This window comes from Gossypium hirsutum, chromosome D07, assembly GCF_007990345.1.
Source record: "Gossypium hirsutum isolate 1008001.06 chromosome D07, Gossypium_hirsutum_v2.1, whole genome shotgun sequence".
Taxonomy (NCBI): Eukaryota; Viridiplantae; Streptophyta; class Magnoliopsida; order Malvales; family Malvaceae; genus Gossypium; species Gossypium hirsutum.
Genome location: NC_053443.1, coordinates 18216416 through 18228768, shown reverse-complemented (window position 1 = coordinate 18228768; position 12353 = coordinate 18216416). Strand labels below are relative to the sequence as shown.

At 33.8% G+C, this 12353-nt stretch overlaps 1 protein-coding gene and 1 long non-coding RNA gene across 2 annotated transcripts; one reads left to right on the top strand and one right to left on the bottom strand.

The window, feature by feature from the left end:
* Nucleotides 1–936: 936 nt before the first annotated feature.
* On the bottom strand, nucleotides 937–2175 carry LOC107954339 (uncharacterized). Its single transcript, XR_001699505.2, has 2 exons — nucleotides 1636–2175; nucleotides 937–1324 (listed from the first exon to the last, which is right to left on the bottom strand). It is a non-coding gene; the product is annotated as an uncharacterized lncRNA (long non-coding RNA).
* A 1728-nt stretch (nucleotides 2176–3903) lies between these two features.
* LOC107956065 (pentatricopeptide repeat-containing protein At1g31790) lies at nucleotides 3904–5097 on the top strand. Its single transcript, XM_016891815.2, has one exon. It carries the CDS (start codon nucleotides 3904–3906, stop codon nucleotides 5095–5097), a length of 1194 nt encoding a protein of 397 aa, XP_016747304.2.
* The last annotated feature ends 7256 nt before the right edge of the window (nucleotides 5098–12353 follow it).

Sequence of the window (12353 nt, the reverse complement as noted above, 5' to 3'; positions counted from 1 at the left end):
GGTTTGAGATGGTTTGAGTGTGATTTCTGGAGTCGAGTAATATCATTTTTAAAGTCTCAATTTTTTTTTTCATAAAATCTTTTGTTTTATTATAGATTTTGACATATATCTAGGTTACAAGTAGTTTTTAACATTGTGACATATGTCATGTGCACTATTGATACTTATGGTACACTCTTTTTTTTCATTTATGTGTTCGAGAAATTTAAGGGAACTATATATTTGTTTTAGTATCTTCAAATTACTTATATGGCTAAATTTTGATTTAACATGTGTTTTAGTATGAATTTGTGTGCTTTAGCCTGGTTTTAGTATGTTAAACTTGCTGGTATTATTTTGGTATAGTGCCTAACAAGTTTAGATACTTTTTTGGGGAATGATTGCATGATATTTTGCTTTGTTTTTTTTGCAATAATGAGTTTATGTCTTGAGATATGACGGATATGTCTCGAGACAAAATGAACAACTTAAACTTAGCATGCATTTCTATATGTAAGTCTCAAGACATTCGAAGGAATAGTTAAAGTTTGTTTCATGAGAGGCAAGTCTCAAGACATTCGAAGAAATAGTTAAAGTTTGTTTCATGAGAGGCAAGTCTCAAGACATGGCGTTTAAGTCTTGAGACATGAAATCATATGTTGATACATTGATCTCAAGTATCAAGACTTAGCTCCAATTTTTTTTTATTTTAGGCTCTCATTTGATGTTTTAAAGTCATTTGAGCTTAATTTTCATTTAAAATAATCCATTAATGCATGTAATAATTATTTTCATGATATTAACTTGTATTTAAAAAATATTTTGATTGTATTATAGTTAACACGCAAAACTTAGATTCATACACTATTTTCATTTATTCAGCAACATTAGAACGTATTATTAATGTAATATGCTCAATTTGCCCGGGGCCCATTCAGAATAAGAAAAAAAATCAAATAAAAAAAACCAAAGAAAGTAATAAATAAAATTAAGTCAAAAAAACAGTCTATTTACAATTGGCTCAGATCAGTTTACCAAAAATAATAATAATATACCAAGACCCGAAATACAAACCAAACCCATTTATAAATGGCCCAATGCAAACCTAAATTCTAGTCTGAACACCTGATAGCCCAACTAGCCTAAACCCAAACGGCCCAATTACAATGGCCCGATACCCCTAACCCAAAACTGAAACAAGCAGAAACCCTAGGGTTTCTGGGGTCTTCAACCGCCGCCTTCCCCGAGCCACTTCCTACGCACGTAGCACCACTTGCACGGGCCTCCGTACGCACGCGGCCACGCCCACCCGTACATGCCACATCCTAGACCCTGCACTCCGTACCTGCAAGAGACGCACAAACCAGCAACACAGCAGACTCCAACAGCACACAAAAAGGAACAGAGAGAGAAAATGAAAAGGGGCAGAACGGGGTGATTTATTTTTGATTTTGTCATTATATTTTGTAAAATAGACACTATAAAAGACTGAGAATAGGCTACAACCTGGATTTTTTTCGCAATCGGAATACAAAAACACCAAAAGGTGATTTCCGGATCTCTTTTTTCTTTCGCAGTTTTTTCTTTCTTTCTTTTCTTTTATTTTTTATCTATCGATTGTCTTTGAAAGAAAAAACAAAAAGGAAAGAGACATACCTCGCGACTGAACCGTTGCTCTTTCTCCATCGTCATCGGAGCTTGGGGGCAAGGTTCGAGGAGTCTCCGAAAAGGGGGCGATGATCTGTCGTGCAGCGCATGAAAGGGGGGCTTAGGGTTTTTTTTCTTTTTTTTAACTTTCGTTTCGAAAATAAAAAGGGGGAGGGCTGCTGATTAGGTTAGTAGAGCGTTCGGGGACGTTGAAAAACGGAATCGTCTAGGGCCGAGACCCGCGTGGTGACCCAACCTGAGGGTAGGATCCGCGCACTTGGGTTATTGGTCTATTTGTGCGACAAGTCCCCCTTCTTTTCGTGTTGTTTCGACTTGATTTTGTGTAATTTTTTAATTTGTACCACATGTTTGGTCTTGATTCCATTTTGACCCATATTTAAACGGTGTCATTTCCCGTGTTTGGCTTTGATTATTTATCTCTGCGTTTATTTGCCATTTTGGTCCCTTAAATTTGAGTCGATTAACGATTTAGTTCATTCTTATTCTGGTTGAAATTTATTTTTATATATTAATTGTTTGACATATTTAAATATTATTTTGACGTAGGTATTTTTAACATTATTTTAATGTTTAAATTTAATATTGTTTTTAAACTTATTATTAGTATAATTTAAAATATAGTATTATCATTTAAGTTATAAATTCTATTATTTAAAGTTATCATACATTAGCTTTATATTCACCATGTGTTCTTTAAATTTTAGTATGTTAACATTTAATTTATCATTTATCAGTATATATATTTGTAGATTGGATATAACTTACATATTCTAATGTTTTGTATTTACCTTTTAAATCTTTTGCATATCAAATATTATGTGATAATACTTTTTATATAATGTTATTTTTTTTACATGTATAGATTACCAAGTATTCTTTTAGAAGGAAAATAAATCAATATCTTCAAGCCCTTTTAGTGAATTTTCATATGTATCTCAAATTTGTTTTATTATCATGTAGTTTTTTTTTTATATTTATTCCTTTTTTCCTTCTTTCCTTTTTTTTTCACATAACATTTATATATTTTTTTGTATATGATATTTATGTGGTATATTATTTAGGTAGAATAAATGAATGTATATTATTTGCTGTAAATTCATTTCAAAATATTGTTTTGCAATGTTGTTGATTGTTCCATGTCAAGTTTGTTTTAAGTTTATGTATCATGTGAGAAAGGTTATGGTTGCCACTTGATTTATGTTTATTTATTGCTTAATTGTCTATTTTTGTAGTCTAAGTTTGAATTATTGTATATCATGTACATCATATATATTTCTTTTAAAACTTTTCATTTTTTTTATTTCAATTTTACATTAAAAAGGCCTAGCATTCATAATTTTTGATGGAATTTGTACCCTAACTTATTGGGTCACAATTTCTTTTAATGAATTTAAATAGCTATGTGCTTATTTTATTAAAACCATCCAATTGTTAAAATAAAATTCTTAAGATTTCAAAATGTTAGATCCTAACTTACTAGATATGACATTTTGTTACCTCGATTTTTAGGATAAGGGTAATATTTGGTGTTTATGAATCTTGGGAATTTAAACCCTAACTTACTGGGTTTTAACTTACCATTTGACTCAAATAACCAGATGTCCCTCTCAAATTAAAACACGCGAGTTTTAAAAAAAGGTTTTAAAGGATATACCTAATTTCGAAGATTGAACTGTCGTACTCTAACTTATTGAGTGTGGCAATTTATCTCCTCGAAATAAATGAGTCTTGTCATCCAATTCATTTCATTCGAATTTTAAATCTTAAAAGAATTGCATTTTAAAATCTTTTCAAATATTGACCCTAAGACATTAAACAATCAACTCGGTACCAATTGTGGGCGTCGCGAGGATGCTAACCCTTCCTCATGCGTAACCGACTCCCGGGCCTATTTTCTCAAATCTCGCAGATCTAAATTTATTTTTTAATGGTGAACCGATCACACCTTAATAAAAGATCAGTGGCGACTCCCATTTTTATTTTTAATAAGTCGATAACTAAATTTTTTTGATTTTGAAAAAATGGTGTCGACAATTAACATTAAAATATAATAATAAAAATAATAAATTACTTACAATGAGTGAGATTTTGATAGATCATATAAAAGTTGCATGAAAATTGAAAATTGAAAAAAATAATAATGGAGATAAATATTTTTCAATGCTTCATATAGACGGGAAAAGAAATCCTTCATTCATGTGATTTATGAGGGATGTTAGTATCCTCCTAGGTTGAATTAGTGAAACAGATGAGACAATGGATGTAGTATCGCCCGCTCTCCCTAATCTCCTCCCTTCCAACAAGTTTTCCCTCAAAACCGAACGCCAGATTCAATTGCCCCCACGATTTCTAAAACAATGCCCCAAAACTCCCACCGCCAAACCCATTTCCAGCAACCCTGGTACTGGCACTACCTCCGATATCTTGCGCTTAATGGATAGCCTTTCCGTTCCCATCCCCCCTGATATCTACGCCTCCCTTATCAAAGAATGCACCCTCTCCCGCCATTCCGTTAGGGCTCTCCAGTTACATAACCACATCAGACACAGACGTATCAAGCTTTCCTTGCCTTTGCTTAACCGCCTCCTCCTCATGCATGTCTCCTGCGGTCACTTGGAGATTGCACGTCAGGTGTTCGATCAAATGTTTCTAAGGGATTTCAACTCTTGGGCTATCATGATTGTTGCGTGTCTCCAAGCTGGTGATTCCGAACAGGCCATTTCTTACTTCGTGCTTATGGAACGTTATAGTAGTTTGTTCAAATTCCCCGCTTGGATCATTACATGCCTTCTCAAATCATGCGTTTTGACAAAGAATATGGAGTTAGGGAAGCAGGTTCATGGACAGTTACTCAAGTTGGGTGTCATCGATGATTTGGCTTTATCCGGCTCCTTAATCAACTTCTATGGAAACTTCAAGTGCCTAGATGATGCCAACGTTGTCTGTAATCAATCCTCACGGCGTAACACTGTGACATGGACAGCGAAAATGGTTAATAGTTGCAGGGAAAATCAATTCCATACGGTGTTTGATGATTTTACTGAGATGGGCAGACAGGGTATTAAGAAAAACAGCTTCACCTTTTCAAGTGTTCTAAAGGCATGTGCCGGGATGGATGACGAAGGGATGTCGGGTCGACAGGTTCACGCCATTGCTATCAAGCTTGGGTTGGAATGTGAAGCTTTCGTTCAATGCGGGTTGATCGACATGTATGGGAAATGCGGATTGGTGAGAGATGCTGAGAAGGCATTTAAAGTTGCGGGTGATGAAAGAAACATAGCTTGTTGGAACGCCATGATCATGGGTTATGTGCATAATAAGTTGTGTATTCAGGCCATTAAGCTTCTGTATGGAATGAAAGAAGCTGGGCTGGAGGTTCAAGAATCACTGATCAATGATGTTAGGATCGCTTGTGGTAATAGGGAACTTGAACATGGCAAACATAGTTGAATCACCAACCACTATATAATTGCGAGTTTCATAAGAGTCAATGGGTGGGGATTCATGCCAAAGGGTTTAAGGGATGGGTTTCGAGTCTTGTGAACAATAGGGAAAACAGGGAGCTTTTCTCCCTCTTGAAACAGATGTGACGTCTGGATAATAGGGCTCTTAGACCAAAAAAAAATAGCAGGGAGTGAATATTTTATGTGTACAATTATGCAATCTCAAAGTTCTCATTTTGCATATTCATCTCCTAGACCTGTTCATGCTTTTGCCGTTGGAGACTAAAAATTTTGGATAAACACTCTGCATTACAAGAAATTATTATATAACGTTTTACACTACATAAGTTATGGTCCAACCAAAAAAATAAAACATGTTCAATTTTTGTTTTCATTTCATATTTACACATGGATAAAATTTAATATAATTTCTTTATTGATTGAATATTAGTTCAGTTGATATTGTTGTTATTGCAACATACAGAAAAATGTAGATTTAAGTGTGTTTAAATTTGTATTATCTTCTGATTTAAAGGTTTATAGTTATAGTAAGTAAAAGAAATTGTATAAAAAATAGTTTTTTTTTCATTACAGTTTTATACTCTTCCGCCTGCGTTCAGGACATAATAACCCCACTATCAGCATCACATCCAGCCACAATCACCATCATCATCATCACTGCTTCTACAGCCACCAACCACCATATAACAATTCCATCCCCACACAAAAGCCAGTTGCAGTGAAAATCCAAAAGATTTCTTATCCATTAAAGAGAATTTTATGAGTACTACGTTGTAAACTCCAAAAGATTAAAGTTCATTATTTTTCAATGTAGATATTAAAAATCCACTCCGTTTTTCTGAAAAGATTACCATTTACATAAATCAAAAGTGTAGTAATCATATTTTAGCTGGGTTAAATTTTATGAAAACTCAATTTAAGTTTAACTCGAATTTCATGTCAGTTTATTATTATATTGTCATTTTATTGTTATTTATCATATTAATAATTTATTACTTAATAATATAACAAAAAGTAATAAAAAAATAACAACTATATATGCATACACGTGGGGCTAAATATATATAACATATATAATATATGTTATAGATATAGTATAATTAATAATATAACACATTATTATATAAATATATACATGTCCGCAGTTAGAAAAGAGATGGGTGATTGGATGTAGAAACACACTTCATGATGACATTAAACAACCTAAGTGGAAACCCTAATATCCATTAAAGTATTTCTCAAAAAATCCCAACGAATTCTGTCGTAGACTTTTCCAAATCTACCTTAAAGGCCATCTAGCAATTCCTCCCATTAGTTGTCTTCATGGTATGAAAAGCCTCTTGCACAATAATAATATTATCAGAATTATTCCTCCCTGTAATAAAGCTTACTAGGTTCTGCTCAACAATACTAACCATGACCGGACGAAGTCTACTCACTATAGTTTTAGTGATATTTTATATAAAACTGTGCATAAACTGATTGGTCGTGATTGAGATATGATCTCCGAACCCTGTACCTTCGAAATCAATACAATCAAAGTTCTATTGATCATAGGATCAAGTCCATGTCCTTCAAGAACCTTCCAAACCATCGAACAGAAAGAATCCCCAATAATATCCCATTGAGACTGGTAAAATTTCGCATGATAACCATCAATAGCCGGTGCTTTCAAAGGCGTCATACTAAATATTGTTCGTCGTATTTTTTCATCTGTAGCCACTATGGATAACATTTCTCGTTCATATGTAGAAATAACAGGAAACATACCCCTGCACGGAAACGTCTCTATTACAAAAGTCTTTGCTCTGTATAAGTTCTGAAAAAATTCAACTGCATGCTGCTTTAACATTTCATCATTGAAACACCATCCCCCATCATCTATTTTAAGGCCCTCTACTTTATTAGATCTTCATCTGGCCATCGTTCAGCCATGAAAATATTTTGTGTTTCTATCACCATTTTCAAACCAAGCAACACGTGATTTTTGGAACCAAAGAAGTTCCTCATGCTTTAAAAAATCATCAATTTCACCTTGGGTTTCAACCTCCCTTGAAACCAAATGTGATGACCTCCTAAGCTCCAAGATCTTCGAAATCAACTTCTTTTAGGCATAAATGTTCCCCCATACACTTCCTTGTTCCACTTTTGTAATACCAGCGTTAACTGGTCCAAATTTAAAACCACTCCGAGCTCCCTTCCCCAATGAGTATTAATAAGGTCCCTAAATTTTGAATGAAGCAACCAACTTCTTATAAATCTGAAAGGTCACTGCCCACCCTTTGATTATCTTATCTAAGAGCCACCAAGATCGGTCGATGGTTAGATTTTAATCTGTGGAGATGCCGAACTGAAAATTTTGGTGCAAAATCCTCCCATTTTGAATTGCATAGAACCCTATCCAAGCGTAATCTTTTTCTCTAACACGTGGTGTAAGATAGGGAGACCCTCTTTCGCCATATATTTTTGTTTTATATATGGAACATTTTGGGCATTTAATTGAGAAATCGGTTGAAATGAATTTGTGGATTCCTTTGGTTTTTTCAAGGCGAGGGCCTAAAACTTTGTATTTGTTTTATGCTGATGACTTACTCATATTTTATAAGGCAGATATAGTGCAAGAAGAACGTGTCAATGAGGTTATAAGATCTTTTTGTCGATACTCGGGACAAAAGATCAATACAGACAAGACCCAAATTTTCTTTTCACATAATATGTTGGAGGATATAATCGGCACTATTACGGGGAAACTAGGCTTTTCAAGAGTGAATGATCTTGGGAAATACTTGGGTATGCCTATTTTTCACTAGAGAATCACATCATCAACATTTGGCTTTGTAGTTGATAAGATTCGTAGCAAGCTTAGTGGTTGTAATGCTAGGAATCTTTTGATGGTGGAAGAATAACTTTGGTAAAGTTAATTCTTCTAACCCTCCCAAATTATTTCATGTGTACGGCTCCTTTATCATTTTGTGGTACTATTGAAAAGATAGATTAGGATTTATATAGGATACGAGTGGAGATTTGTAAAAACCTTCCTTTGTGAATTGGGCGGATTGTTGTAAGCCTCTGAGTAATGGGGGATTTGGAATTATAAGACTTGCTAACCAAAATAAAGTATTCTTACTTAAGTTGGGTTTCAACATTATTGTTGAACCAGACGTTTTGTGGGTTCGAGTGTTAAGGATTAAATACAATGTTCTGAGTTTGATGACATGCTCTATCTCAAGAGGGTGTTGTTTATTTATTTGGAGGTCTATTACGAGCCACAAGTCATCCAGAATGTTTTTTGGTCAATTGGTGATGGTCAATTAGTGAATTTCTATAATGACACTTGGATTGAGAAGATATGGCCACTTAAACCTTTCTTTGAAGGATTTGGTCAACCAGATGAGACACTTTGAGTTTGTGACATGATTGATTGTAACGACCTGTTTTCAGTGAAATCGGAACAGTAGTTTTGGGACCACAAATTTGAGGTCGTAAATTTTATTTTAATATTATTTTGTAGTTTACATCATGATAGTATTATTGTATAAAAATTTTGTTAAGAAATTTTACTGTTTGTATGCTCAATTTGTGAAAAATGACTAAATCGCGTAAAGTGTGAAAGTTGTGTTCTATTAGCTAAAGGTATAAAATAGCTATAGAAATTTAAAGTGGAAGTCCTTATATGGTAATTATATCATTAATTGAGTTAGTGGATGTGCATGTCTTGGCAATTTTGTTATTTTAAAAGTTAGGTAAGGTTAAAATTAAAATGGTAATTAGGTAATAAATGAATAAAACAAATCAAGCTTCCATCTTTGTATTTCTTCCACCGAAAATTTCAGAAATATTGGAGCTTAAGAAGCTTGAAATTTCAGCCACACAACCCTTTGCATGTAAGTGAATTTGGTGTTCGGTTTTGTTGATCTTTATGTTTTCGGGATTGTTATAGCTTAACCTAGCTAACTAGAGGATTAATTTGCAAAACTATTGAATAATTTGAGATTTTCCATTGATGAATATGTTAGGGTTTTGAATTTTAATGAAAGAAAATGAATCTTTGTTGTGAGTTAAACAACTTTTGTTAAGTGATTATTAATGAAAATGACAATTAAGGGCTAAATTGATAAATGTGAAAATTGTGTTAAATGTGTAAATTTGTGAAATGTATGGGCTGCTATGAGCATGCAGTAAATTCGGCTAGGCTTAGATGTGGATGAAATTTGCATGAATTTCATTTTACAAGCCTAGGGACTAAATTGTAAAGAAGTTAAAAGTATAGGGGTAAAATGGTAATTTTTCCCTAACATGAGTTTTTGGATTGAATTGGATAAAATAAATATTAAATTAGTTAAATTTGATTATATAGATCAAGAAAATCTACGTTCGGAATTAGATCGGGGGAAAGATAAAGTAGTGGATTGATCGATCGACTTTCTCCGTAATTCGAGGTGAGTTTGTATGTTTAATAAGCATTAAATTATATGTGTTTTAAATGCTTAATTAATATAATTGTGATAATACGACACCACAGAAATTCTCGACGAGGTATCAACAACATATGAATCCCGATTGAACCTTAGGAATAGATAGGATACAAATGACATATCATTAGGGGTTATTGTGTTTCGGGTGTTGGTCTCATACATCCTACCTGTAGCTGAGTTTTTGACATGTGTTTCGGTTACTTTACAGCTTGTGTGAGCAGCACCGTGTAGCTACATCTTGACTGACAGCTTGTGTGAGCAGATCCAGTAATGGCTCGAGAGTAAGTATTGATATAAGATATGAGATAGTGGTGGTTTTGACCACGTATTGGAACTTATTGTGCAAGATACCCGAGTATCAGATAGTATTCCAAATGGTTCAACGGGCACAGTGATGATACGAAGTTATACGAGATTGATACAAACTAGTAGAGGTATTCATGTGATTAAATGCTAAAGTTACATATTTTATGTAATTAAATTGGTTAATTTATGAGAATGCACCACTAATTTTGCCATATTTATTGAATTTTGTGCAGGAATGCAATTTGGGGCTAAATAGAAGAAAAAGGAAACAATTGGGCCAAATTAAAGAAAGAAGCAAAGAATGAGGGCCAAAGTAGAATTTTTCCAATATTAATTAGCTGAAAATTTTGTTGACTTAGTGGGGGAGATTATTTTGGGATTTATTTTATTATGGGATATTTTTCCTTAATTTCCTATGACTAGTTGGCTCCTAATTTAGTAAATCCTCTAGTATAAATAGAGCATGTATTGTTCATTTATGAATCAATCAAAAAACATTTAGCTTTTATCTTTCAAATTCTCTCCTTTCTCACGTAGCCTTTGTTATTTCTTAGTTTGTCTTCCTTCAATTTATTAGTTCTAGTAGCCTACCATCCATTTCACCTTTATTTTCAAATTTTCACAAATTTATTTATTGTCTTTAGTTTCTTTAACTTTCAATTCCTAAAACTTCCAGCTTGTTACTACTTACCATTTACAACTCCTTTTTCAAAATCCCTTTTTCAACCACCCCACTTTAATATATATTTTTCCCCCCTCCATACTCAATCACATCACCCATCTTTTCACCTTTTCTACCTTATTTAATTTATCAAATACCAACATGCCCCAAACCTTAGCCAACTAAACCCATTTTCAGCTTTAGGCCGAAATTAGCCTCGTCAAAACTCGTGAGTTACGAACCCGAGCCATTTAACTCCTAAAATTTTAGTACTTATTACTTCACCGGATTAAGAGTGTGATTTTGTCAACTCATAAAGTCAGATCAACACTAAGTCAAAAAAGACGTCGTTTGATTTAGTGTGGTTAGACGTACAGTTGGAATTCCGAAAGGAACGTTTCTAATCGGTTTTCTGTGAACACATTGGCGTGCCAAGTGGAGATTGCTATTTGGTTCCATCAAGGGAAGTAGTAACTGGATTTAAATGTCCCACGTGATTGAGGGCATTAGTTCGAGCTAGGCTCTTCTAGAACGCAAAGCTGCCGAAGTTCTAAATCACGAACGTTTCGTGGTTGTTCGATCAGTAAGAATTAGTTATTGGACGTTCCATAACTAATTTACACAATGAAGAGTTGGTGTCCGAGGCGTCCTTAGTAGCTATAACTAGCTTATTGGAAAAGAGGAGTTCATCCAATTTCGAGGATCGGTTCAAAGACGAGGAAAATTCATGCCTAAAGTTGAGCTCATTCTAATTAATTTTTCTTAATATTTATTTAACCGTTTTTATTATTCCGTTTTCAACTTTTATTTTTGATGTTATTTTTCTGTTAATTTTAGGTTTTCAAATTTTTGTCCCCCCCAACGTCTTGGGCACGACAGCTGCCCCGACATAAATCTGATCAAGCGAGCAACAATTTACAGTAAACCAGTCTCTGAGGGATCGACCCTACTCCCTATATTGCATAATTTGCAAACTAAGGTGTAGGTTTATATTGGTGGATTCGACACCTACCATCATGTGAAATACAGGTAATAATTCATTTTGATATATTCATACATAACTAACATGATTGTGGATTATGTGTTAGGCTTTGGGCCAAATGAAGTTAATCTATGTTTTAAATTTTGCTTATATAAATTGTGGACGAATGGTAAGTGGTATTTCTAGTTATACGAACTTACTAAGCTTAATTGCTTACTCTGTTTATTTTTTTCGTGTTTTATAATGCTTCGGAAGCTCGTTCGGTTTGAAAGTTGTTGGAGATTGCGTCACACTATCAAATACTTATTTTGGTACTTTGAACTTTATATTTTGGGTACATGATATATATAGGTGTTTTCGCTAATATAGCTTATATGTCTTGTTGTGTTTTGGCCATTTAATTTGGCTTGAAAATGGTATATGTTTGGTTATGTAAATATGTATAATTAACCTTATGGCATGTGGTGTATAGTTGCTATGTGAATGTCTTGTTTGTGAATTGGTATTTTGGGTACCAAATGGTTGAAATTGAAATGTGGTATGCATGTTGAATTTAGGCACAATGTCTCATATATGAGTTTGACCATTTAGGTATATTTTGGAAGTGTGATTAGTATGTTTTAAAAGGGGCCAATGAATGTGATTTTGGATATCATGTTGTATGTGTGGATATTACATGTTATAAACTTGATATTGGTTGGTTTTGAATGTTTATTTATGCCATGGTTGTATGTACATTGTTGAACTTAGGTTGGTACTACATTGGGTGAGAAATATGGCTTGGAAATGGCCTATTTTTGTCCACACGGGCAGAGATA